We start from the raw sequence: 26143 nt of genomic DNA, 5'->3' as shown, positions 1-26143 counted from the left end.
CATTGATATTGTGTGGGTTTGTTGCGCCTCTCAGCAGCTGGAAGGAGTGTATTCGTATACCGCAACGGGACAACTCAGCAGCACATTCATTGTTTCAGTGTTTCGCGGTAGGGCCTGATCTGTCGATATTGGATGTATGAGAATTTATATAGGCCCACTGGGGGACATCTGACTGGTCACGTTAATCAGTGCGTGGCGGAATCAGCGATTCAGCAGAACGACACCGTTTCCCCGCGAAATAACAAAACAAAACAAAAATGAAAGGAAACCCAAGGGTTCAGCGGAATATCTGCATTCTCAGTCGAATCAAAAACCTCATGTTCTCGAACATTGAGGTGAAAGCTACCCATTAGACGGGCAAGGACTGCATCTCGGCTTAAAGCGAACAGGGCTGTGTAAATTGTACCCAATTACCAACAAGCCACGAATAAATTCTCCAGTTAGGAAACGTCCCGGTAAATGATTGGCACGCGATTGATCGGAGGTATATTTTGCTCCCCAGCGCCACAGCCATGGATGCGGTTTCTCGACTTGTGTGTACCTGTCATACTAAGTGGTCCAGCCGGATCAATGCCGGTTGGACAGAAGTACTCGCCCGCCTCCGTGGGACCATCTCTCTTGAACAGTACTCCGCTTGGAGTAAATCGTTCAGGATGGGTGTGCCTCGTACTGGAGCGTGGCGGGCTGAACCAAGTGCAGTGATGTCTACCGATATGATTGTGTTGAGCGTCGTCTGAAAGCCGTGAGTGGAGACTACCCGATTAATGCGGAATTGGAGATCTCCCTATGATTGTATATGGCTGCAGGGAGCGAAGAGGCTGGAGAGGACATACAGAAGTTGCAAGAAGAGAGGAACTTCAAGCTGAGGTCGAGGAACTTGGAAGCTGCTGTCCGTTGATGAGCGTATGATACGTAAACTAAACGTCCTGACTGTGTAATATTACCATTATCCTGAAGACTTACGTACAAAGTTCAGGTATTGGGTTGGTAATGATTCCCAGAATTACAAGGCGAGCACCTGATCTGGCTCCCCGTCGGCATCTCTTCTTCCTCTTCTTGACTTCATCCTCATTGCTCAACTTGTACATTATTGTCAATAGCATGCTCTGAATCTCATCTAGATCATCCATTCTCTCTTTCTTTACGGCTGAAGAAACTCCATTGCATTAGCCTCTCCGCCCAACCGGCCGAAAACTGATCGACCAGCAAATCTCTTTTGCCCCGATCTCCTTGTATCAACCCGATTCATTCTTTTCGACACCACCGCTCCTTCTGGCGGCCAATCACCATTCTTTGCTTCGTCGGGTGCTCGACTTTGTTTTTTCCTGCAATCTTTACTTGAAACCTTTTTCAGCGAAACGGTTTCGTGGTCTTTGCGATTGCTTGGCCGCCCGCGCGTGGACGTCGAGTTGGATTTGGGCCATCGCAAGAGAAACTGGGAATTCCTAAATTAACCGCCCCGTCATTTACCATTAAAAGTGGGATTGTTATCATTGTATTTGCGTCTCCAAGCCTCCTGAACGCGAAACGGCAATGGACCCCAACGCTTCCGGCTTTCCAATGCAGCACAATCCGGGTTACCCTGTCCCTCCGCAGGGCAATCCGCAGCAGTTTCCATACTATCCGAACCAGGTTCCCTCCTTTCCTCAGTCAAATGCTCCATCTCAACCCTCGTTCGGTGCTGTACCACTGCAACCTAGTGGAGCTATGATGCCGCCAAATTTCCCCCAGCAATCTCCAGGTACGCTTGCTTTGTTATTACTTACTTTCTTCTTTTCTCGTGCCTCGTGCGCGTCGCCTCCCCTGTCCGGGCGCTGATCGGCTGGTTGAAAGCGCCTGCTGTCTTATTTATCGAATAAGCTCCAGCTGAAGCTCCTGCTTTTGTGCTAACGTCATATTCGAATTTGACGATATAGGCAACTTACTGACTTGTTGATCTTCCGGCTTTCTAGGACCCCAGGCGAATTTCTCCGCCCCATTCACCCAGCCTCCCGTAACCGCCGCTTTCTCCCAGCCAGCGTCCTCGGCTGCGAACATCCCCGCGACGCAAGCACAGTCCTTCGCTCAAAATATGTCCTCAGGTATGGCGAAGAGTATGGCTCCTGCTCAACCACCGATCCCTGCTCAACAGCCTACCTCTGCTCAACAAGGCCCGTCTCAAAGCACTGCTCCGGCAGTTCAATCACCGGCATTGGCCGCGCGTGACAAAGAACGCGTTTCTGTTCTCCTGGAGATCAATTCTATGCTGCTGCAGGAGGCGGTAAACCTTCAAACATCAGGCAAGGCCGGCGGCCCACCCGCCCAACAAGCCTCACAGGATTCGAACCCATCGCCGACGTCAGAATCGACACCTGACAAGAATGTTCAACGGGGTCCCGAATATGTTAATTGCATGCGGCGATTGCAGGTCAACCTCGCATACCTAGCTACGGTAGCAGATAAGGGCAAAAAATCCGGGGGAGTTGTTCCTCCTGCGCCTGCTATTATGACACCACCTCCCAACTTACCAGCCATCAATGATCTCTATACCAAACTCAACGATTTGTTTCCACGGGGCGCGCAAGGGACGGCGAGTGCTAATCAGGGAGCCCAAGGAAATGGAGGACCTGCGGGCTTGTCGCCCACCACTGAAAACACCGTGTGAGCACGCTGAGAGGGCAGTGTTGCTACACGTTTGTGGATAATAACCGGAAGAATCTAAAAAGGAGCAGTCGAAGATTCGAGTTCCTAAACCACCTTGGAAAATCGGTGGTCATTCCACTCTGAAGTCCCTTCGGCCATACCCTGCTAGAACCTCGCATCTTGGTGGGAGAGTCGAAACGCAATGCCGAAGCTTATTTTACGAATGACTTTCCTCCCCTCCTACGGATTTCACGTTATACTCTGGTCTAGCTTGGATACCGTGCGCCGAAGCGTCGTGTCATTGACTGTCGGGAGTAAAGACGAAATATCTGACTGTATGGCTAAATTGGCACCTGATGGGACACAGGAGGGCCCTTGAATACTGGGTACTGTTTTTATTCTTACTAGAGTAGTCTAGATTTGTACATATAGCTTGGTATAGTGTGGTTAGTACAGCACTCATCAGCTGTTGATGCTCGGGGGCTGTGCGCCGAAACAGCAGGCTTGAATGTTACACTGAATCTCTAACCACAGAGCAGCCTAGAAATATAAATATAGAGAATTCTGAGACCATGCTTGTCCCTATCCCTGATATTCGGTCATCCGACTGACGGGCATTGCAGGCGGAGGGAGGGGGATGGCCCAATCAGTGAGGCTTGTGCGGCGCCTGGCCGGCTCTCCGCCCGGATTCACGCCTGTCACCTCAAAGTATCGCAGTTCGCCTGACTTTTTTCTGTCAGCCTCGTTCTCAACCACCCCATTACCCTCCTTTAGCCTTTCCCCGTCGCTCCTCGCTCTTTGTCCTCTCTCTGGAGCCTTGTGAATGTCTTGTTGGCTTCTGGCCAACAGAAGGTGCCCAAGTGTTGCTCTCAACTCTACTGCTATCGCAGCTGCTTCGCCTTCTGTATCGGCAACATCGTTGCCCGCCTCGCCCTCTTTCCTTCCTCGCTTTCGACCCGGTGTAAATATATCCTGGAATCTCCCCGGCAAATATTCATCGTTTTCAACGTTAGTGTTCAGCCGCGGTCTCTTCGCGCTTTGGCGATCAGCTCCGTCGTTGCTCCGCCGGACATCAGCCGCCGCTGTAACCCCCGATTCTCGTGCTACCAGTCAGACTTCAAACGCGTCGACCCTCTCACGACTCACATCAAAATCCGATCTTAAATCCAGTGCGACCGCTTACGCTACAACCACGAACATGAATGGAGACGGCGTCGTGAAGCGCAAGCGCAATTCCATCTCCGCAGCGGCGGAGCGGCCAGTGAAACACTTGAAGCCCGAAAACTCGTCGCTCACTCCGGGGGATTCTACGCCGGCCAACGGAACCGTCTACGATGTCCAAGATGAGGAGGATCTGGGGCCTTTGATGGCCGTTGGGCCTACGCAGGCAGATTCGCCGGAGTGGCAGGCTACGATTGAGGAGGTAGTAAAGAGTGTCGTCTCCATCCATTTCTGCCAGACTTGCTCGTTTGATACGGAGTTGTCAATGAGTAGTCAAGCCACGGGGTTTGTGGTCGATGCTGAGCGCGGATATATCCTTACCAACCGACATGTGGTCTGTCCAGGTCCGTTCTGGGGTTATGTTATCTTTGATAATCACGAAGAGGTAAGTTGCTTGTCCTGCTACTAAAGTTCAAAAAAGGGAGAAAAAGAATTCTGACGGTATAAATAGTGCGATGTCTCTCCGGTATATCGAGACCCTGTCCACGATTTCGGATTACTGAAATTCGATCCCAAAGCGATCCGACACATGAAACTCAGAGAACTCAAGCTCCAGCCGGATGGAGCTCGTGTGGGTTCAGAGATCCGGGTGGTAGGTAACGACGCAGGAGAAAAACTGAGCATTCTATCTGGTGTCATCAGTCGACTTGACCGGAATGCCCCTGAGTACGGCGAAGGCTATAGTGACTTCAACACCAATTACATTCAGGCAGCCGCTGCGGCTAGCGGAGGTAGCTCCGGAAGTCCTGTGGTCAATCTTGCAGGAAATGCCATCGCGCTGCAGGCTGGAGGTCGTGCAGATGGCGCTGCAACCGACTATTTCTTGCCGCTGGACAGACCGCAGCGTGCTCTGGAATGCATTCGTCGAGGAGAGCCAGTTACTAGAGGAACCATCCAGACGCAATGGATTCTCAAACCTTTCGATGAGTGTCGTCGCCTGGGATTGACTCCTGAGTGGGAAACTAAGGTGCGCAAGGCAGCTCCTAACGAAACGAGTATGCTGGTTGCCGAGATCATTCTACCTGAAGGTCCTGCAGATGGAAAGATCTTAGAGGGCGATGTACTCCTGCAGGTGAATGGAGAACTCCTCACCCGATTTGTCCGACTGGATGACATCCTGGATTCCAGCGTTGGGGGGCCGGTCCGATTGCTGGTGCAGAGAGGCGGTCAAAACATGGAGGTTCAATGCGACGTTGGCGACTTGCATGCCATTACGCCCGATCGGTTTGTAACGGTTGCTGGCGGAACTTTCCATGACCTATCCTACCAGCAGGCTCGACTCTATGCCATTGCCACAAAGGGTGTTTACGTGTGTGAAGCAGCGGGCTCCTTCAAACTCGAGAATACTCTTTCAGGATGGTTGATTGATTCCGTGGACAAACGAAAAACTAGGAATCTGGATGAATTTGTGGAAGTAATGAAATCAATTCCGGATCGCTCTCGAGTTGTCATTTCGTATCGCCACATCCGCGACTTGCACACACGGGGGACGAGCATTGTCTATATTGACCGACACTGGCATCCAAAGATGCGGCTGGCCGTCCGAAATGATGACAGTGGTCTTTGGGATTTCTCCGACCTTGCGGAACCCGTCAAAGCCGTGACACCGGTTCCAAGGAAGGCTGATTTCATCCAGCTGGACGGCGTGAGCCAACCTGCTGCTGCCGAGATCGTGCGCAGTTTTGTACGCGTCTCTTGCACAATGCCCTTGAAGCTGGATGGGTTCCCTCAGGCAAAGAAGACTGGGTTTGGTCTTGTTGTGGATGCTGATAAGGGGTTGGTTGTGGTGTCGCGTGCCATTGTGCCTTACAATCTGTGTGACATCAACGTGACAGTGGCAGATTCGATCATTGTTGCGGCCAAGATTGTCTTCCTCCACCCACTGCAAAACTACTGTGTCATTCAATATGACCCTTCGTTGGTGCAAGCTCCAGTCCAAAGCGCCAAGCTCAGCACGGAATACATCAAACAGGGTCAAGATACGATTTTTGTCGGCTTCAACCAAAATTTCCGTATCGTGGTTGCCAAGACTGCCGTCACTGATATCACGACCGTTTCGATCCCTGCCAATGCTTCTGCACCGCGGTACCGTGCTATCAACCTGGATGCGGTGACTGTCGATACAGGCCTGAGTGGGCAATGTTCGAACGGTGTCTTGGTCGGCGAAGATGGTGTGGTCCAGGCCTTGTGGTTGAATTACCTCGGTGAACGTACACCTAACTCCCACAAGGACGTGGAATACCACCTAGGATTCGCCACGCCCGCATTACTGCCCGTTATAAACAAGATCCAACAAGGTCTCTTGCCGCAACTGCGGATCCTAAACATGGAAAGCTATGTGGTGCAGATGAGCCAGGCGCGCATCATGGGAGTCTCCGAGGAATGGATTGAACGGGTTGCCAAGGCGAATCCGTCGCGACACCAACTGTTCATGGTGCGGAAGGTCGACTGCCCGCCGCCGGATTTCAACTCGTCGGCGGACAGCTTCCAGGAGGGCGATATCATCCTCACTCTTGATGGACAGCTGATTACACGCGTGTCTGAGCTAGACATTATGTACGAGAAGGAAGTGCTCGAAGCGCTTATTGTGCGTAACGGGGAAGAAATGCGGATCCAGGTGCCTACCGTGTCAACGCAGGATCTGGAGACCGATCGAGCGGTTGTCTTTTGTGGTGCGGTGCTGCAGAAGCCACACCACGCCGTACGCCAACAAATTTCCAAGCTGCATAGCGAGATCTATGTCAGCGCACGGGTGCGTCTGCCCTTTTTCTTTTCTTTTCTTTTCTTTTCTTTTCTTTTCTTTTCTTTTTTTTTTTTTTGGTACTGTCTGTATATGCTAATTATGATCGCAGAGTCGTGGATCTCCAGCCTACCAATATGGCCTTTCACCCACCAACTTCGTCACAGCAGTGAACGGAGTGCCGACACCAGATCTCGATCGCTTCGTCGAGGAAGTGAAGAAGATCCCGGATAACACATACTTCCGGATCCGGGCGGTGACATTCGACAACGTACCTTGGGTAGTTACCATGAAGAAGAACGACCATTACGTATGTTCCTCATACCCTTGTATTTGTTAGTGGAAGACTGAGCAGCGAACTAACTGGCGAATAGTTCCCCATGTCCGAATACATCAAGGACGACACCCACGAGCTGGGATGGAAGTCAATCTCGCACGACAAGAAAGACAAGGACGGTGTAGACGCGGACGTGGCGAACCTGAACCCCGACGCCATGGACGAGGGATTCGACGGCGGGAGCGATATAGAGCCGGACACTGTATAATATAGATACAACGCTCCATCTGGTTCATAGGCCGTGTACAGTCTGCATGGTAAATACATACATAATAACTGTAACTAAATACTCTGCCAAGCTCGTAACTCCATAAAGTAGGGTATCGTGACGAGGGCGTCTGAGGACGTGGCCGTGGACTGGCACTCGGGAGCCTTTCACTGGCGGAAATACTTTACCGGCTCGGCTCTGCCTTGTATTTGATTCGCTTCCAGAATGCTGGGATGGTATCTTGATTCATGTTCCAATGGTGTTGATCAGTTAGGGTTGGACGGAGGCCCATGCACAGAGGTGGATCAATGCCTTCCCAACCCCCAGGGAAAGAACCAATCTCAGTTAACATCAAATTAAATCCAGGGTCTACGCGCTGCCAAGCATGGAGGTTCTTTTTGTTCCTGAAATAGCGTGCATGCGCTTAACCAACGGCGCGATGGAGTGGGTTTGGTCGGCGCTTAGAGCGTCGTCCGTTAAGAAGCAGCAGATGGTTATCGTTGTATTCCACAAATGTAGAGTGAGAAGATACAGTTCCTGCAAATCTGTAATCAAAAACCTGACTCCGTAATTAGGTTTATTGACCAGGTTCTTGCTCCCACAGCGCCAATTGTTAAGAGTCGGCGTTTCGCACGAATAACCCTGGACAGACTAAAATGTGCCCAGCTGCAGGGGACCAGATAGACGCTGTTTCAGGTCCGCAGTGGACCTATAATCTTAAGCACAACGCAGCTAGACGGCTGGATCACAGGGACAGAGCGCTTAGACATATACATACATCCATGGTAGTACATAGTAGTGCACCCCCATCCTGGCGCGCTCTGTTTCCCCCTCCCTTTTTCGTCCTTTTTTTTCCCCCCCCTCTTTCACCTTTAAAATACAAACCCAGACACCATGAGTGGGACGATAGTTCAAACGACGACGACAACGGGGGATTCCTTCAAAGAGGCCGTGCCGGATCGACGTACCCAGCCTGGTCTGGAGGCTGTATTCCAGCAGGGTCCTGGGTTTGGATACCCAGCGCAAAATGGATACGGATATGGGCATGGGCATGGATATTCAGGACCGCCTGTGCAGCAGGGGATTGGGAAGAAGAAGCTGTTTTGGCTGTGGGTTGCGCTGGGGGTGCTTGTTGCGGCGGTGATAGGGCTTGCGGTTGGATTGGGGGTTGGGTTGGCGAAGAATGGTGGTATGCTTTCATTTCTTATATTGAGATTGAGATACAGTTCAAGGTTGCTGATGATTGATTGGACAGGATCAGGAACAGAATCAGAGGCTGTATCATCCCAGCCCTCCCCTACAGAAACAAACAACGACAGCTCAAATGACGAAACATCGCCCGCAACACCATCTTCATCCTCCTCCTCATCATCATCACCCTCATCATCACCAACAACAACCCCAACATCAACATACACCTCCCCTTTCGACAACGACTCCCTAGACAGCACAATAACCCTCTCCGGCGTCCAACAAACACCCCAACCCAGCCCAACCTCCATCTGCCCCAACGCCAACGGCACAGTCGTCGTCCACCTCCCCGGCCCAAAGCGATACCGGATATTCTGCGACTCGGATTTTGCGGCTACGGGGAAGAAGGACCTTGCGTCGATCGTGCTCGGCTCGTTTGATGAGTGTCTGGGGCTGTGCAATACGATGAATTACTTCCAGGAGCGCGAGGATGTGGGATGTACGTATAATGTGGACGGCACGGGGGATCAGACGCCGGGGACTTGTTGGTGTCTGGGGGGTTCGTTGGATGTTGTGACGAATGTGGGGAATGAGGTTGCGATGCCGATTGATTAGTTTATTTTATTTTATTTATTTTATTTTGTTTTATTGTATTATAGCGGGTAGCGTCAGGTTTATCTAATGAAAACAATATGATATGTATGTGATGAATATAGTGTTATACGTTCTTCCAATTCAGCACAGCCTTGACTACAGATCCGTCGTCTAATCCGGCTAATGCTTGTTTGAATTCATGTGCCTGTCCGTGTTAGTTTGATAAAAGTACCTGTAGGGCTAACACACCTCAAAGTATGTGACTAGTTTATCAATGGGAAAGCGACCTTCCCGGTACCACTGGATTAAAGTTGCAATTGCCTAGATATTGTCAGCCTGTGTCCGATATTATACTAAGAGTAGACGCACCTCTTTAGGAATACAGTCCCCCTCAAGACACCCAACCACAGATCGACCAGTCTGTTCAATTAGCTCAAGTCCAGTCTCGTAGAGATAGACATACGTTTATTTGCTGTATCGCGCTTATGCTCAACTCATACTGCATCGGCGGGACGCCAATCAGGACGAGTTTCCCCCTCTTCCGGAGAGCCCTGAGTCCGTCCTCAATAATGGCCGGCGCGCCCGTTGTGTCGATGACGCAGTCGACACCGGTGGGATATACGTCGCAGATCGCCTTGCGCACGTTGAACCCCACCGGCGAGGTATCAATGGTATGTGTAGCGCCGAGCTCTTTTGCGAGCTGTATCCGGCTGGGGATGCGGTCGATGCCGATGATCGTTTTGCATTTGCGGATTTTTGCAGTCTGCACCAATCAGTCACTGGCTATAAGGTATGAGGTCCAGACTTGTAAATAGTAAATACCATCAGAGCAGCCAAGCCCACACTCCCCAGCCCCGAAATAACAAGCACGGTGTTCTCGCCTACCTGGGCAGTGTTATCGATCGCACCCATCCCCGTCTGGAATCCACAGCCTAATGGCGCAAAGAGCTTCATCTCCTCTTCATTCCGTACCAGGGCTTTGGCATTAATGACACTCGCCTTGTCGACGATACTATACCGCGTGAAACTGGACTGTCCGAAAAAGCGTGAGTATATTTCCTCCTCCTCCTCCTTCTTGTCCTTCCCCGTGGCCGGCGCAGAATTCACATGGCCCTTCCGCCCGATGTAGTTCTCTATCCCAAACAAGTCGCAATATGACGGGTGCTTGTCGGCGCATTGGTCGCACGCACCGCAAGAGTAGAAAGAGAGAAGAACAGGGTCGCCGCTTTGCACGGTTGTTACGTTTTTGCCGACCTTGCGTGCGTATCCAGAGCCTGTTTTTATTCAGTCCATCATCAGCATTGCATTATGATCTGAATCTGATGGAAGAGTGTATACCCTCATGCCCCATTACCTTGGGATACTGGATGCCAAACTGCCCGCTGGGAACAGCAGAGAGCACCATATCGGTGTGGCAGACGCCCGAGGCGACCATCTCCACCAGCACCTCGTCGTCGCCGGGCTCTTCGCATACGGCGACATCTTCCAGGGCCCAGTTGAGCGCGGTGAAGCGCGGCTCGCGGGCGACGATAGCTTTGGTCACGGCCATGGGAGTCAAGAGGCCAACATGTGAAAAAGAGATAAATAAAGAGGAATGGGGATGGGAACGAGAGTAACTCCCACTGAGAGCTAGAATGGGGTCCAGAGGCTATTTGCGGGGCGACAATCACAGGAGTGGACTCCTTTTTCCCCGCTTGGGTGGAGCGTTGTTGATTCCAAATTCGTCTGTTGTGATGAACTTCTGACAAGCTGGGCTATTCCCGTGATTTCTCTGAATCTCCATCGAAGGCAGTTCTGTTTCCATCTGGAGTCATCCAGGTATTCATTCTATTCATCACCGACCGCCATGCAGCTCCAGTAGACAAGGTGGATGTCTGACTGTTCTCCTATCCCAGGAAGTTCACAGGCGCATCTGGTTCTCCTGATCTGGGCAATCTGATCGCCAATCGACGGCCCAGCGCCCGTATCGTTGGGTGGTGTTCGTGCACGGACACATCCCCGCCGAATCGACTGACATGACGAACGGACCAAGCCTTTGCCTGGTCTGTGAAACACTGGCCTGCCTCTTATTAGGTGGAATCTGAAGTCATGCTGCTTAAGCAGCGTACATGGTCTGGACTCTAGCCCAGTAATGGGATGAGCTTGAGCCTTCTTGGCCCGGAGATAATGCGGTCGACTCATTAACTCCAATCCAGGAATATGACAGGCTTGTTATTTCGCAGCCAACGGGATGAGCCCCGGAGTCCGTGGAGTCCGCTCTGCTGGAGATAATGCGGTCGACTGTTAACTCCAACTGGGGATATAAAGACTCGGAATGAGTCCATGGCAGTGCGGAACGGCCGCGGAAGCTCGGAATTATTCCACCCCATTGATAAACTACACTGGCAACACCTGCAGTACAATATTAAGTATTCCGCTTATAAACATCTCATCTTCCTCTGGAACAACTCTGCTTGCTTTTGCGTCTTTTCTCTAATTTAAACGCTGCCGGTTGACCCAACATGTCTTCAGCCCTAACTTCCGTCCCGACCCAGCTCTTTATCAACAACCAGGTACATGCCCTTCAACTTCTTCTATGACTTATACTAATATTAATAAATACAGTACGTCGACAGCAACACATCCGACCGGCTCTCTGTCACAAACCCCTACGATGGCTCCCCAATCCCCCACGCTGCCCACGCCGCAAGCAAAGAAGATATCGACGCCGCTGTCGCAGCAGCAACAACCGCCTATAAGACCTCCTGGGCCCAGTTCTCCCCTGCCCAAAAGCAAGCATGCATGCTTAAATTCGCGGACCTTGTTGAACGCGATGCAGAGCGTCTAGCCACCCTCGAGTCCCTGCCAACCGGAAAGCCCGTCTCCCCGACTATGCAGTTTGATCTTGCCCATATGGTCGAGGTTTACAGATGTAATTCCAGGACCCCTGAATGCAATTCATTCGACAGTTGATACTGATATGTCTAGACTACGCCGGCTGGGCTGGCAAAATCAACGGCGACACATTCCCTGAACATAACGGGGTCTACAAGATCGTGCGTCATGAACCGCTCGGCGTCTGCGCCGGGATCGCCTCCTGGAACGCTACATTCATGTACATCGGATGGAAAATTGCCCCTGCCATTGCTGCGGGGAATGCCGTATGCCCCCTTAAACTACACTTCTAGCATCAGGAGTAATACTAAAGGTTGTGCAGTTCATATTCAAACCCTCCGAGAAATCTCCCTTCGGAGCGCTGGCACTCGGTGCTCTCTTCGCTGAGGCCGGATTCCCGGCTGGTCTGGTGCAGATTCTTAATGGGGCGGCGAATACAGGGGCACTGCTTGCGTCGCATCCCCAAATTGCGAAGATCAGCTTTACTGGTTCTGTGGGTGGTGGCAAGGCGGTGCAGGATCTTGCGACGAAAAGTAATCTGAAGAAGGTGACGCTGGAGCTTGGTGGGAAGAGCCCTGCTATTGTGTTTGATGATGTGGAAATTGAGAAGGCTTTAGGGGGGTATGCCTCTTTCTGGAAACCCTGTTCCTATGCCCTAGCTGATGTTTATATTTAGGGTATGCGGGTTCTTGTTTAACTCGGGCCAGGTCTGTGTTGGTAAGTCCCTCAGAAAGCCCTAGAATTCCTAGATGGATGATGTTGATACAACCCAGCAACAAGCCGCGTGCTAGTCCAAAACACCATCGCAGATAAATTCCTCGCCGGGATAAAAGCCGCCTTCGCCAACGCCGAAGCAACTCTAGGCTCGAACCCCCTCGACCCTACAACAATGTACGGCCCCATCGTCGACAAGGCGCAGTTCGACAAGATCATGTCCTACATCAAGATTGGCAAGAAGACCGCCACGCTGCTGACGGGTGGCGGCCAGAAGGGCGAGAAGGGATACTTCATTAAGCCGACTATCTTTGTAAATCCGGATCCGGACAGCCCTGTTGTGAAAGAGGAGATTTTTGGGCCGGTTATGGTTGTGCAGACGGTTGGGAGCGAGGAGGAGGCGTTAGGATTGGCAAATGATTCGGTTTATGGGCTTGCTGGTTTGTTTCTCTCTTCTTGTTTTATTTTCTAGAAATATGGCTGCCGGAAACTAACGGCGTCCAGCTTCGGTCTATACGTCCAATCTTGACCGGGCGTTGAGGGTATCGAGCCAGCTTGAGTGCGGTGGTGTTGCTGTGAACTCGCCTTTCCTGCCACAGGTTGAAACGCCTTTTGGAGGGATCAAGGCGAGTGGGCAGGGAAGGGAGCTGGGTAAATATGGCTTATTGGAGTATACCGAGCCGAAGAGTATCCATATAAAGTATGTTCTTTCCTTTATTTGATTGCTGTGGGATGCTAACAGTGGTGTAGGCTTGATGTGCCGAAGTTGTAGATCCCAGTGTGTCAGATATAGTCGTCGCTCTTAAATCAATGGATATTCTGAAGGTAGTAGGCCAGGCTAGTAAACATTAGCCATTATGGTTGATGATTTTATCTCTTAACGCCTCAGTTATGAACTTATACTCTGTGTTATACATCTCAGTACTATTACAAAATAAACCCAAGTGACAAGAGACGGAGACAGAGACAGAGACAGGTTCCATGATTTATCGTAACCCTCACAAGTCATCCGTCCGTCTATTCATTTCAGGCGAGTCAGGCACGCCGATGACCATATCCTGCCAATTCCAAAACGGAGGAACAAACCACTGCGAGTTGAGAAAGTCACCGTTAGGGTCAGTAAGAAGCCCAGCAGGATCATTATTGAAAAGACCGCCATTATTATCAGCGTAGTTGGCAAATTGCTGCTGTTGCTGTTGCTGCCCCGTAATGTCAACATTGCCAGGTATATCGGCAACATTGTCATCTGTTCCAGTTGGCGCGATACGTGCCTCGTGAAAAGCCCGTCTGGCAGAAACCTCTAAATCCGAACACACGCTCAAGATAAAATCGACATATGTACCGGGCTCCTCATGTGAAACGGCCGTAAAGAACTTGACGACTTCATGGGCCATGGCTAAATCATCGTTGGCGAGCTCGTGCGTAGGGTGAATCCAGATCTCGGATGATAGGGCCACGGATGCTGTGGCGAAGAAGTAGAGTACATTCCATTTGTGGCTAGACTCGAGCAAGCGTAAATGTGGGAGGAAGCGCAGCGCAGACCGTGCAGAGGCAAGCGAGCGGAGGCAAAGCGCGCTTATATCCTTGTCAACAATTGTGAGATTTTCCTGGGATGTGGGAGCGGAAGAGACCAGAGGGAGCTGGCGGAGGCTGGCGTAGCAGCAATGATACGCAAGATATAAGCGCAATACATGTAGATGGGCGTCAGGCTTGGACAGAAATGGGTTCTGAGGCTGTAATAAATCAGGGAACGAGTATCTCCACTGCAAAAGGGCCTTTTCGCACGCCTCTGCAGACTCAAGAGCAGTCTCTTTGGGTTGCCGGGCGACGACCACCGTCTGGAGATGCCGGTAGACACGTCGTTGGATAATGGCAAATTGTGTAAGGAGGCGGAAAAAGTTAATAGAGGTTCCATCGATCGAGATGATGCCTTTACCGTCGTGTGGTGTTTCAGATGGCAGGGGTGTACTGTAGTCTTCCATATCCTGGACCGGTGGGCGGCCCACACGCATGGAGATATCAGCGTCCAGAGTAAATGCGATCCAGAAGGTCCGGCGTCGCTCTTCAATCTCAGATTGACTGAAGTCAGCAGTGGTGTTTTTATGCAGCCCGATCGAATGAGCCAGGCGCATTGCTGATGCCGCAAGCATAAACAGGGCCTGGGCATTTGGTGTGCCCTGAAAGTACAAAGCTAATCCTAATAGTCCTTGAACGGCGGCAAGATCTGCATTGCGAAGAAAAAGGTCGACCAGAACATTCAAAGCGTTTTTAATATGGCCTAGCGACATCCTCCAGTAGTCGCTACTTTCGTGTGTCGATGACTGTGCCCTCCCCCTGTAAGAGAAGGCAAGGACAGTGTTGATCAAGACCCACGATGAAGGGCTCTCGTCCGGGTTCCATGAGAATTGCCTCTCTACCAACTGCGTGAGTGACGTATCATCAACCAGTGGGATGGCCTGGTTAAAGGTTGCACAATACTCAGCCACTAGGGCCAGTGTAGTCTCTTTTGACGGCAGAGGCTGAGTGATACGTTTCTCAAAGCTGTCTTGGAGTATTCGGGGAACCCAGTTTGTTAATGGCCACTGGGTGGCATTACGTCTGGCTACATTTCCCCAGGCTAGCTTGGGCCGTCCAGATTTTGACTGACTAGCTTCCCGAGAGCAATGGATACCAAATCCAGAGGACACCCCTGAGCCATGTCAATCAGATAATTCAGATGTCATGGTGAAGAACTTACCAAAGAAGCGCATCTTGCCATCGTGAGCTCGAAGGAAATACGACGGCCGGTCATAGTTCTGTGGACTGTCAGAGGAACTCTCATCAGGAGCTCGAGGAGCAGAAAATATGGCTTCCTCTGATTCAGAACGATCAAGCCCAGATGGCCTAGTAGTATCCACAGAGGTTGGTGATTCCGGGCGTCCACCCCGCCGCAGCTGCTGTAGTTGCTCGTCCATTTGTTTGATGCGCTCTTCTAGCTCTTCAACATATGCACTGGAGAATAACGAATTAATTCTCCTTGCCTTGAAACATATCAAACGAATTCAACACACCGAGTGAAGCGACTAGTGGGCTGACTCCCGGCATCTTCAAAACCACAGGGAAGTTTGAAAATCATGCATGAAGAGCAAATCGGTCGTTTCCCGTCACACTTGACTTTCTTTCGTCGACAGGTGTTGCACGCCTACAGGTATCAAACATGTCCAAGACGATGATCATTCAACTGTCCTCACCTTGGCTGGGCGCCGTTTTGCGACCCGGGAAGACTGTGTCTCATCCATGTCTTCAAGAATATAAGAGAGACACACTGGATAAATATTGAGAGAATATGTTGAGACGATGGAATGGAATCTGCTCAAGATTCAAGTTCATCCGACTGGCCGAAGCGGCATCACGTGAATAATACCGCCCTGACCCGTCGTCGTCACGACAGACGTCAAAGTATTACTATCCAAAGCAAAAGCGTCTCCGGCATCAGAAAAAATCAACTCCAGATACTTGAAGATTCTATTCGATTAGGCTGCACGCAACTGACGAAAAGGAATCTATGGATGCAACTTAAAATACAATTCAGAAACCAAATCAAGCCGGCCCAGATTCACATCCCTTATCAACAAGGTATGGCTCTTTCAGACTATGCTCAAGAACTGCATAGTACCTGCCGCGGTATAGACAAGGAATCATGCGCGACCACGCAATGTTGTTGAGACATTTGAGGTTAGTCGACGCTACCGTGTAGGCGGATCTCCTGCACTCCTGTGATGCGCTTGATGTCGGCGATGAGATCGCGGGCTGCAGTGAAGTATCCAATATTACTTTTACCGTTTCCTCCGAATATCATTCCTAGGACAACGCCGATTTCATCGAACACAAGTGAGCCAGAGTCGCCAGGGTCAACGACAGGGTTAAACCCCTTTCCGCTCCCATCGCTCAGCAAAACATGCTCCCAGGTTGGGACATCTTCCTTCTTTCCATTAACCATCTTGGTAGCGATATGGCAGATGACCAAGTTTCCGTACTTTCCGTCTGTGTAGCCCGTTGCGCGTCCGATTTTGAATAGTTTATCATCTAACGCAGGGAGCCTGGAGCTGAATTTCTTCAGCTGACTCAGGTCTGCCACCGGGGATTTTGGTGGGCTCTAAGTGAAGCCATCCGATTAGCAACAAGCAACCGATCTCAATGGAGAACTTGGTTTGGATTACCTTGAAAGTGTTCGTTCCCGTTGCCCGTCCACCATCCACTCGGACAAGAGCCCAGTCCCGAATAGAGAGCGAATTGGGATTGTCTGTGGATGTCACCTCTCGCAGACCAGAAGCCGCGAACACTGTCCCTAGTCTGGAGCCGTTTTCATTGTCATGGAGGAACTTTTTGATAGTGTGACGCTCCTTCTGGCGCCTATTAATAGCTGCCGAGATGTCTCTCCATGTGCTCTCCAAGAAGGGCATGACAAAATCTTCCTTGGAGTTGAGCGTCTCCACTTCTTGGTATTCTTTCCTTGACTTAGACATTTCGATTTCGCTAGCAAGCAGGTCAAGCTTAGTCTTGATGTCCCGATAGCTCGGGGAATCAACTGGCAGGAGGCGAGTCTTGTGCTCATCGTGGATGCGAACGCCCTGCTGCTTCCAGTTCTGAACCACTGAGTTCATGTTAGATTTTCGCCCTCGTTGAACGATTGCAGAGCCTAACGTACCTTGACGGTCTCCCTCGGAGACAGCACTCTCTCTGGGGAAGCAACAGTGCGCGCATGTGATGGCGAACGTAGACCATACGCCATTCTTCGGGTTTCTGACGTCTACCCATCCGCCCAGCGTTCCGTGTTCATCCTTCCTGTCCCATGGACTCAGGCTCGTGCCGAGATTTGGATCCTTGCGACAGTCCTCAACCGCGACACCTTGGTCGTCTATTATGCCTCCGCGCCTCGTCACTCTGTTATCTTTTTGGATCGTAACGGCGACGTTAAGCAGGCCTCTGTTGTCAAGAATGGCAACTATTGTATCCCTAACCGGCTTCCAATCCCGCTTAACTGCGCGGTCCACGCCCAAGAGGATGGTTGGCGGACATTTAAGACGGTCATTGTCGTCGCCAATCCGGAAACAGCCGATTGTGAAGATGCCCCTGCGATCAATGTTGTGGAATATCTGCAGGGCTACCTGTTTCCAGATAGGAAAGATGGCGTCGCTCTGGACACAGGCATGGATTCTTGGATCCTCTTCAAATTTCTCGTCCATTATCTCCACTGACACGTCGGTGATGCCACTTCCCCGAAGGTAGTGGAAGAGCTTGCGGCTAACAATAGTCCAGCTTCCTTGGGATGGATTATTGCGTTTCGCAACGACGAGCAGAGTAACAATCGGGTTGCGGTCTGGCTCGTACATGGAGCGCCTACCGCAGAACTCCATGTGGTCGGGTCTGACATTGTCGTCTCGACATATGTCGCTGAGCTTGGTCATCAATTGGAACGATCCGGGTCCTCGGAAAAGATCATAGTTCTTGAGGCCTGTTGGGAGCTTTCGGATCGTCTCACAGGGTGGCTCGCACAGCTTTGGTCCACCAGCCCTGAGGTCGCTCTCTATGAAGCCGTCTGCGTCGGGTTTTGGGGCTGTGTCTGTGGATGAGCCCTCCGACCTCCGTGCCCGAGTAGGTGGAGGGTTCGGGTCAAAGAGAGTCCTTGGTCGTGGCTGGAAAGATGCCGAAGCGTGCACGAGCTCGGTCGGCGAAAAAGGACAAATTAGGGGATTGGGCATAAGGGTGGCCATGGTGGTTATGGTGGTTATGGGAAAGATGATAATGCTTTCTTGCTCAGGCGAATTTGCACAAGTGTGATGTCTTGTTGACTTCTTGACCTGTAGGCAAGAGAAAGATGTAGAGATTGCTTGGAGAAAGATGGAGGGAAAGGAAAAAGCTGGAGAGCTATATACCTGAGCTTCAAGCCGACACAGTGAAGAAAATGAGTCAAGATAGGCTCAGAGTTTGAATGCCTTTCTCTATTGATACTTTTCTCTATTGTTTGTCATGAACCTTCAATCGGCGACGATTCATGGCTCCATGGCCGGACAATAGCAGCTGGCTAACATTCCATTGGTAGCTGAAAGCTCTATTAATCAACCTTACGAGTGCAGAGCTGGGATTGGAGCTGCTCCGGTCAGAACTTCCATCTGTTCACTCGGGACCAAACATGGATATCAGGGACTATTGTCCATTGTCAAGACTAGCCGGTGTTCCTTATTCTCCACTGAGATTGTCAAAGGTACAGTGCAGTAAGAATAGAATAACAACTGTTCCTATCCTCTTCATCTAGCAAGTGGTGTCGCCCTTGTTATGTGCCCCTGGTTGTCCGCATGTAAATGCAACCATGGATCAGGCCAGGAACAATCAAGGTATTTGGTTGGGGCAGCTAACTAACTTTTTGAAACTGATTGCGCGTAACAAAGTAACTTAAAGGGTGCACCCGCCGGTGTACCTGGCCGTAAGCCCTAAGAAGAAAACTTGGATTGATCCAGAGGGAACTTCTCTCCGGCTCGTTGTACCTGGATCATGGATCCCAGAAGCCATAATTACGCCCGTGGGCTTCTATTGGTTTTATGTTCCTGTAGGAGCCTGGAATCAAGAACCTTGAACTTGACGGTAGGTGAGCAAACCTTTTACCAGTTACCTCCTCTCAACCTGACATTTACTAATAACCTTATATCAGACGATCCTATTATACGTGGGCTGAAAGCTCTGTTTTTCTCGCTTCGCCTCGGAAACTCTACCATGACTCAGTCGATATTTCCAGCTACAAATAACATCTATTTTCATGATACAGCCAGGTTGTCTCCCGCGGATGATGACAGTGCGGTACCGGCGGCGTGATCCATCTCGGCGTCGCTTCATCCTCGCTAAGCTGCGCAACAGGCTTCAACAGCGTCTGGCGGCCCCAAGTCCCCTGCTCAAACGTGGTCATAAGCTCAGAGTCCTCGTCCAAATATCCAGGAAGACCCTTTTTCCACCCATCAATAACACCGATCAGCACCTCAGATACAAACTGGTCCGGCGTAATCGGCGGGAACCCAAACCGCTGTGTCGTCTCCTCTACAACCTCCGGCGGATATAGGCCGACCTCCTCCTCCAATGAGATTGTATCAGCAGCAACCAGTGAGCTCTTGACGTGATACGAGCCGCCCTTGACTGCGCGCTCTCGCACGGCTAGCATGGCTCCCACCGCGCCAACAAGCCCAGTGATCATATCAGACACGGGGAGAGGCGGAAGCACGCTCTTCCCTTCTTCTAGGCCCTGCGCACGGCCCATGACATAGGAGCTGCCTGATGCGGCGTCGCCGATCTGCTGCCACCCGGGGCGCTCGACGAAGGGCCCGTCTGGGCCGTAGCAGTTTTCGGAGACATAGATGATTCCCTTGTTGCGTTTGCCTGCGAGTTCAAGCAGGTTGTGCAGACCCAGGCCCCTTCTGTCTAGTGAGCCTGTGCGGAATCCTTGAATGAAGATGTCGACGTCTGCAAGTAGCGAGTTTAGTTGGGCCATGTCTTCGGGCTTGGTGATGTCCAAGTCGATTGTCCGTTTTCCGGCGTTGAGGACGAGTTGCAGGACCTATTCTGTCAGTCACTGGCTATAAAATACAGCGTCTTCCACTGGTTACATGGCAACTCACACTAAGATCGGCCAGTCTGCTGCAATTGACCCTAATCACATCCGCTCCATACGAAGCAAGGGTAACTCCAATCTGCGGCCCAGCAATAATCCGCACCATCTCCAGCACCTTGATCCCAGCTAAAGGCCGCTTATCTTGCCCCTTGGGCGCAGCAATCGGGACCGCCGGCGTATCCTTCGCATACGTCTCCTCTGTAACATTAACAAGCGGATGTCTTGCCAGTATCTTCCCCATCTGAGTCTCCCTCCACCCCTGCGGCGTGTAACAAATACTCCCACAGAGACCGTGCCGGACGTTATGCATCTCCAGCTCATCAGGGCTCCACTGCTTCACATACTCCTGGATATAGTCGTAGTACTTTTGCGGCTTATCAAACTCCACACTCGGGTCGATTCCCATAGACTCCAGTGTCTTCTTTGCATCCAGAGACCCGTGGAGCTGGTACCACACCTTCGGGTCTTTAGTCTGGTATATCGCCGTCGTGCGGCCGGCAATCCCACTCCCAAACCCCTGGTCGAAGTCCTGCTCTGGCGGGAACAAGGCGCGTAGCTTGCCTGTGCGCGCGAGACCGGATGTATCTACACCGTCGATGTATGTCGTGAAGACAGAACCGAGCCAGAGGCCTGCGTGGTCGGTGTCGATGTTCACTGTACGGTTCTTTTTCCCGTCACGGAGCTCGAGCAGTTCGTTTGCAAGAAGTCCTGCCATTCCGTGTAGAGCAGAGGCTACAACAGGACTCTTAATTGGGCCCGGGATCATGTGCGTGGGCTTGCCTGAGAAGCTCACTGTCTCCCAGGCAGCTTTGTCCTTTGTGAATCCTGGTGTTTGGGAAGCGAGCAGCTCGAAGACTCGTCTTGCATCATCTTGGACGGGGAGGACAGTCTTGTCGATGAATGTCCCGGGTCCGTAGATGGCGTCGCCGGGTGTTGTTTCGTGGGTGGGCATTGTAATCTGATGGTGTTGGGTAGGATTGGGATATGAGAAGGATGACTGAGGGAATGGCACGGGCTTTAAATGGGTGAACACCCCTCGCTTACTTTAGGCAAGCCAGCCTTACCTTGAGTCGAGGAGTGTTTTCAGCTCTTATTCGACCTCGGTCTGAAAATCCACGGCCCGTGGGGTCGTCAATCAGACAACCCCTCGCTGAATCGACATCATAGTTTAAAGCTAAGCACTGATCGACTGCAGCTCGCGCAGGCAGTGCAACAAATGGGATGCCCTAAGAGGGCACCCGCAAATCAGACTCCATACCTTTGTGGAGTGGATGATGAGTTCTCCGTGGCCCACGGGCCAGTCGTCCACGGCCCACGGGATCTTCACCGACATCGTCATCCCCTTCATCTTCAATTGGTATTAATGGGAGAGAATCCCAATGATGTCGGCTGAAACAGTAGTGTTTCTCATCGAAAGCTGCAATATTCAACCAGATTAAATACTTCTTTACAAATGCCGCGCCCTGTCGAAGCCAGACCCGTACGGGTAGCCAATTGCTCCGGCTATCATGGTACGCATGAATCCTTAACTCAGTATCTTGGTATTAATCTCCAGTACAGGGGATCCAGCATATGAAATGTACCGCCAGGCGACACTAGGCGATGTCGACTTCATCACCGGCGATTATCTTGCAGGTACCTTTACCTCTAGTAGATTTTAGAAGGGAGCTAACTCTATATCCAGAGGTCAATCTAGCCAACAATGCACAAGCATGGAGAGAAGGGAAACACCCAGGCTATGAACCAACAGCATGGCATGGACTACAGCAGACAATCGACGTAATCGCGCAAAAGGGAATCCGGGTTGTCATTAACGGTGGTGCTCTAGACCCTAAAGCCCTCGCGCTGAAAGTAGAGCAACTGGTAAGCAACTCCATCCTATAAATACATTATCTCTCCAGTGCTATGCTAATTATGGTAGGTCTCTGAGAAAAACCTCAGCCTCCGCGTCGCCTACCTCTCAGGCGACGACATGTACCCAGCCCTAGGCCCCAACATGCCCAGCACAAAAGACGCTCTGCGCCATCTCGACTCCGGAAACCCCTCTGCTGCTCCGTCCGGGCTCACATATGCCTTTCTTAATAATAACAGCGGCAAGCCAGCCCCCATGGTCTCAGCCCATGCATACCTCGGTGCCCGAGGCATCGTCGACGGTCTCCGGCGCGGAGCAGACATCATAATCTGCGGACGCGTCGCGGACGCAAGCCCCGTAATCGCCGCAGCGTGGTTCTGGCACGACTGGTCTGCCACGGACTATGACCAGCTTGCCGGGTCATTGATTGCAGGCCATCTGATTGAGTGCTCGGCGTACGTGACTGGTGGGAATTTCGCGGGCTTTGACGATGAGGCGAAGTATAACCTGGACAACCTGGTCGTTCCTGGGTTTCCGATTGCGGATATTAATCAGGATGGGACTTGTGTTGTTACGAAACACCCCGGGACTGGCGGGATGGTGAATGTTGATACGGTCCGGTGTCAGTTTTTGTATGAGCTGCAGGGGACGACGTATCTGAATAGTGATGTTAGTGCGCATCTTAAGGACATTTTGATTGAAGATGCGGGGGTGGATAGGTATGTACTTAACGCTGCAGTGGCAGTGGCTGCTCTTTCAAACCGTATCACTCTAACTGACAAGCACTACTTTATAGGGTACGCGTATCAGGCATAAGAGGCTCCCCACCACCACCAACGACCAAATGCGCCATTTTCTACCATGGCGGCTACGAAGCCCAGCTCCTCCTCAACGCAACGGGCTCCGCGACAGCGAAATGGGATCTCTTCGAGAAGCAGCTCCGCCATTTCATCTCGGCGGATGCTGCAAAGGATCTTGAGACTTTGGAATTTCAAAGGTACTTGTTATCTATCATCCACCTCCAATGAAACCTACTAACTATATCTACTAGGGTTGGAGTCCCGGCCGCAAACCCACGCTCCCAGCTAGAGAGCACGACATACCTACGTGTATTCGCTGCATCTCGCAACGTAGCCTCGGTGCTTGCAGTCTCCAAGGCCTTGGGAGACATCTCATTGAAGCATTTCTCCGGTATGTCCCTTGCGAACCCAAATCCTGGCCGTCAAGCCAGAACGTTAATACCGTACCAGGCTTCCACACAGCCCTAGACATGCGCACCGCCATCCCCCGACCATTCCTCGCCTATTACCCAGCCGTAATCGCCCAGTCATCCATCAACGAGACGATAAACTTCATCGACGGCCCTCAAAAAATCAGCAGCTTCGACACTGGACATCCACCGCAGTACTCTCCCGCTGATATCGTTAACGTCCGCGAATCCTACGACCCAGAACCAGAGCCAGAACCAGAACACAATAGCAGCAGCAAAGCAAAACCAACCCGCCTCGGCACCCTCGCCCTCGGCCGTTCAGGCGATAAAGGCGGGAACCTGAATGTCGGTCTTTTCCCGACAACAAATAGCGCCGCGCACTGGTCTTGGCTGCGGAGGTACATGACGATATCGCGCATGAGGGAGCTAATTGGGGAAGATTGGGATGAAAGCTATTACATTGAGAGGGTGGAGTTCCCGCGCATCCGGGCGGTGCATTTTGTGGTCTATGGGATTTTGGGTAGGGGGGTGAGTAGTTCGTCGAGGCTGGATGGGTTTGGGAAGGGGTTTGTGGATTTTATTCGGGATAGGGTTGTTGAGGGGCCTGTTGGGCTTGGGGGGAGTAAGATATAGACATTAGTACAAGTACACCAAAATATATAGTGTAGATACTATGGAAACTTTACAAAGTCAACCTGGGAAGTTATATAAATTATCATTAAACACCACTACGGAAGGCCTGTTTATATTTCTATATCCTGGAGCTAGCGACAAGCGAAGGAGCATAATGGATGTTATAAGACCTTTCTGTTAATTTTGGTTAATTATTTAGAGATATTACTAACTCCCTATGATCAGTTAGTACTCCAAGAGAACTCTATGTGGTAGAGATTATAGAAGCTATACATTGGTAATCATACAACTAATTGGATTAATAATGCCAGGAGGTTGCTTACAATAACCAGCCCCAGCTCGCTTAGATGACGAACAGGACCACGATCCCTGTCAGAATAAGCGGGCAAGGAGTCGACCGGGACTCATTTCCTCCAGGCTCGGAGATTATTTTTCGCAAGGATGTTGGCATTTCTAATATTATTCTCAGTTGGTTCGATACCACAGTTGTTACTCGGGGTCCGCTGGCCCACTCTGAGAATGGAAGAGATGTGGGTCTGCTAGAGCAACGAGCCGTATTTTATGGCTTTTTTGTGCCCCTCGTCTCGTTTCGTCGATGGCTTACCGCCCTTTATGATATATGTATTTAAGGTGGCCGCCCCCGTGATTCGAAAAATTATTCCTGATTAATTCTTGAAATGATGCTGCTCTCAGCACCCATGACTCACCCCACTTGCGCATCCTTATTGGATGGGATACAGTATACTGAGAAAGGGTCAATATAGTTTATACTTCTCGCTTACTATGCCATACTCTCATATCGTCCCCCCTCTCGATATCGTCTCTCTGGCCAAGGTTGCCTGAGGTAAAAGGAGATTTCACTCTCTTTATTAGCTCCTCACTATCGTCAACCCCGATTCCCATAACAAAAGCCGGCTTGGTGTAATCGGCAACACACCTCTTGGGTACGCCTTTAAGAGGAGCTCCAGGTTCGAGTCCTGGCGCTGGCGAGATAGTTTTTTCCCCCTTACCTTTTTCCCATATCCCCAGTGACATAATAGAGGGGACATATCGCTTTTCAAACGCCTGAAATCGGTGGTCGACTGGTGTTTGAGTATAACATGTAGTAGTACGTCGTACCCACAGTAGACGGGAGTACTATTGATGTCCCTGAGATTTTACCGTTTACTGGAGCTGTTCGGCAATCCAGCCATCCGTTACCAAGCGAGCGCCATTGCTGGGGATTTTATTTCGTCAAGATTAAGTCTTAGACTCTCCTATAAAGTACGCCGAGTGACAGACGCAGGGTCCGAGCTAGGCCCAGTTTTTTTTTTTACACCAAAATGAGACTATATCTCTAGTTGACTAATGTATAGTTCGAGATTGGGCGGACTGGATTTCGACAGACGTCTTTGATTGATCCCAACCTACTGGTAGACTACCATATACTAGCAGTCTAGCATGCCTCGGTCGTGCCTTGATGTGGGGATCCTAGGCCAGGGCATAAGCACAGACAATATTAATTATGCCAATGAATGCATGGATGCCAAGAGCAAAAAAAGGTTCCGAAATCCGAAGAAAGCGCCTGCACGGCTCACGGCACAACGTCTTTTGCTCGATCAGGCAAGATTCGGATTGGCCGGCTGTGTCGGCCACCGGGCCCACCGGCTGTCCAAGTGACCCGTTCATCTTTACGGCTTTACGGCTTTACTAGATTCTGTATCCTCATCTCCCTCGTAACAAAAGGAAGTCTGGAATGTGTATACTTGGTGATATTTCTGGCTTGGTCAGCGGGTATACTGTGCGACATATTGCCAACTGATCAGCAGATATGGAGTACGGTGTGCAGGAAGAGGAGGAGGAGATGCATGCGGGGAAGTACACGGTGTACAGCTGATACAGCACTGCATTCCAGCCGTCTCGACTATGGAAGATATTTAACTATCGGCTATCCAGACCGATGAGTCATGCCACCGCACGGGAAGAAACCCAGTCAGAGCAAATAAGAATGCATTATCCAACCCAATGCTGGTCATCCACGGGATGGGGGCTGGTGCGTGGGCGTAAGAGTGGACAATGGTTCTCTGCTGCGGAAGAGCGCGGATGCTGCCACTGGCGCTAAAAAGAAGGATCGGCGCTATGCCTGTGCCATTTGTAAGGCAGATTCTGAGGAAATAATATTTCATGCTAATTTCTAATTTTTGGAGACGGGATTCCAGACCCCCGAGTCCGAGCTGATGAATTGCCAATGTCGTTTTAGTGTCTCGGTGATTGCTGCGACCGTGTGTGAACCTCAGAATACGGTGTGAGCCTTGGGCCCCCATGCAAAGCC

The 26143-nt window shown here is 51.0% G+C and overlaps 9 protein-coding genes and 1 non-coding gene across 10 annotated transcripts; 6 read left to right on the top strand and 4 right to left on the bottom strand.

Moving 5' to 3' along the window:
• Positions 1 to 1533: 1533 nt before the first annotated feature.
• ASPVEDRAFT_53243 (uncharacterized protein) lies at positions 1534 to 2644 on the top strand (the record flags this gene model as incomplete). Its single annotated transcript, XM_040814766.1, has 2 exons — positions 1534 to 1741; positions 1953 to 2644. 2 exons carry the CDS (start codon positions 1534 to 1536, stop codon positions 2642 to 2644), a joined length of 900 nt encoding a protein of 299 aa, XP_040668356.1.
• Positions 2645 to 3820: 1176 nt separating this feature from the next.
• On the top strand, positions 3821 to 7128 carry ASPVEDRAFT_131630 (putative nuclear serine protease HtrA2/Nma111; the record flags this gene model as incomplete). Its single annotated transcript, XM_040806841.1, has 4 exons — positions 3821 to 4228; positions 4295 to 6595; positions 6696 to 6893; positions 6958 to 7128. 4 exons carry the CDS (start codon positions 3821 to 3823, stop codon positions 7126 to 7128), a joined length of 3078 nt encoding a protein of 1025 aa, XP_040668355.1.
• Positions 7129 to 7885: 757 nt separating this feature from the next.
• ASPVEDRAFT_151215 (uncharacterized protein) lies at positions 7886 to 9020 on the top strand. Its single transcript, XM_040808260.1, has 2 exons — positions 7886 to 8317; positions 8384 to 9020. The coding sequence occupies exons 1-2, from the start codon at positions 8023 to 8025 to the stop codon at positions 8932 to 8934; spliced, it is 846 nt and encodes a 281-aa protein (XP_040668354.1). The 5' UTR covers positions 7886 to 8022; the 3' UTR covers positions 8935 to 9020.
• A 17-nt stretch (positions 9021 to 9037) lies between these two features.
• ASPVEDRAFT_133163 (NAD(P)-dependent alcohol dehydrogenase) lies at positions 9038 to 10462 on the bottom strand (the record flags this gene model as incomplete). The annotated part of the gene is made up of 6 exons (XM_040807000.1): positions 9038 to 9118; positions 9163 to 9234; positions 9283 to 9333; positions 9377 to 9676; positions 9736 to 10187; positions 10252 to 10462. 6 exons carry the CDS (start codon positions 10460 to 10462, stop codon positions 9038 to 9040), a joined length of 1167 nt encoding a protein of 388 aa, XP_040668353.1.
• A 1232-nt stretch (positions 10463 to 11694) lies between these two features.
• ASPVEDRAFT_53240 (uncharacterized protein) lies at positions 11695 to 13273 on the top strand (the record flags this gene model as incomplete). The annotated part of the gene is made up of 7 exons (XM_040814765.1): positions 11695 to 11824; positions 11881 to 12053; positions 12110 to 12408; positions 12464 to 12504; positions 12561 to 12941; positions 13006 to 13201; positions 13252 to 13273. The coding sequence occupies 7 exons, from the start codon at positions 11695 to 11697 to the stop codon at positions 13271 to 13273; spliced, it is 1242 nt and encodes a 413-aa protein (XP_040668352.1).
• Positions 13274 to 13499: 226 nt separating this feature from the next.
• ASPVEDRAFT_84079 (uncharacterized protein) lies at positions 13500 to 15779 on the bottom strand (the record flags this gene model as incomplete). Its single annotated transcript, XM_040817494.1, has 4 exons — positions 13500 to 15190; positions 15239 to 15492; positions 15552 to 15682; positions 15732 to 15779. 4 exons carry the CDS (start codon positions 15777 to 15779, stop codon positions 13500 to 13502), a joined length of 2124 nt encoding a protein of 707 aa, XP_040668351.1.
• Positions 15780 to 16216: 437 nt separating this feature from the next.
• On the bottom strand, positions 16217 to 18254 carry ASPVEDRAFT_84078 (uncharacterized protein; the record flags this gene model as incomplete). The annotated part of the gene is made up of 3 exons (XM_040817493.1): positions 16217 to 16636; positions 16701 to 17134; positions 17189 to 18254. The coding sequence occupies 3 exons, from the start codon at positions 18252 to 18254 to the stop codon at positions 16217 to 16219; spliced, it is 1920 nt and encodes a 639-aa protein (XP_040668350.1).
• Positions 18255 to 19188: 934 nt separating this feature from the next.
• ASPVEDRAFT_42092 (uncharacterized protein) lies at positions 19189 to 21207 on the bottom strand. Its single transcript, XM_040812503.1, has 2 exons — positions 20145 to 21207; positions 19189 to 20083 (listed from the first exon to the last, which is right to left on the bottom strand). The coding sequence occupies exons 1-2, from the start codon at positions 21087 to 21089 to the stop codon at positions 19274 to 19276; spliced, it is 1755 nt and encodes a 584-aa protein (XP_040668349.1). The 5' UTR covers positions 21090 to 21207; the 3' UTR covers positions 19189 to 19273.
• A 279-nt stretch (positions 21208 to 21486) lies between these two features.
• ASPVEDRAFT_42091 (acyclic terpene utilization AtuA family protein) lies at positions 21487 to 23899 on the top strand. Its single transcript, XM_040812502.1, has 7 exons — positions 21487 to 21648; positions 21698 to 21772; positions 21822 to 22000; positions 22059 to 22708; positions 22786 to 22986; positions 23041 to 23180; positions 23240 to 23899. Exons 1-7 carry the CDS (start codon positions 21591 to 21593, stop codon positions 23830 to 23832), a joined length of 1896 nt encoding a protein of 631 aa, XP_040668348.1. The 5' UTR covers positions 21487 to 21590; the 3' UTR covers positions 23833 to 23899.
• An 843-nt stretch (positions 23900 to 24742) lies between these two features.
• On the top strand, positions 24743 to 24821 carry ASPVEDRAFT_t95. Its single transcript has one exon. It is a non-coding gene; the product is annotated as a tRNA-Thr (tRNA).
• Positions 24822 to 26143: the final 1322 nt, after the last annotated feature.

Source organism: Aspergillus versicolor, assembly GCF_001890125.1.
Source record: "Aspergillus versicolor CBS 583.65 unplaced genomic scaffold ASPVEscaffold_5, whole genome shotgun sequence".
In the NCBI taxonomy this organism is placed as follows: domain Eukaryota; kingdom Fungi; phylum Ascomycota; class Eurotiomycetes; order Eurotiales; family Aspergillaceae; genus Aspergillus; species Aspergillus versicolor.
The sequence above is the reverse complement of the archived record's forward strand: the minus strand, read 5'-3'. Positions and strand labels throughout refer to the sequence as shown.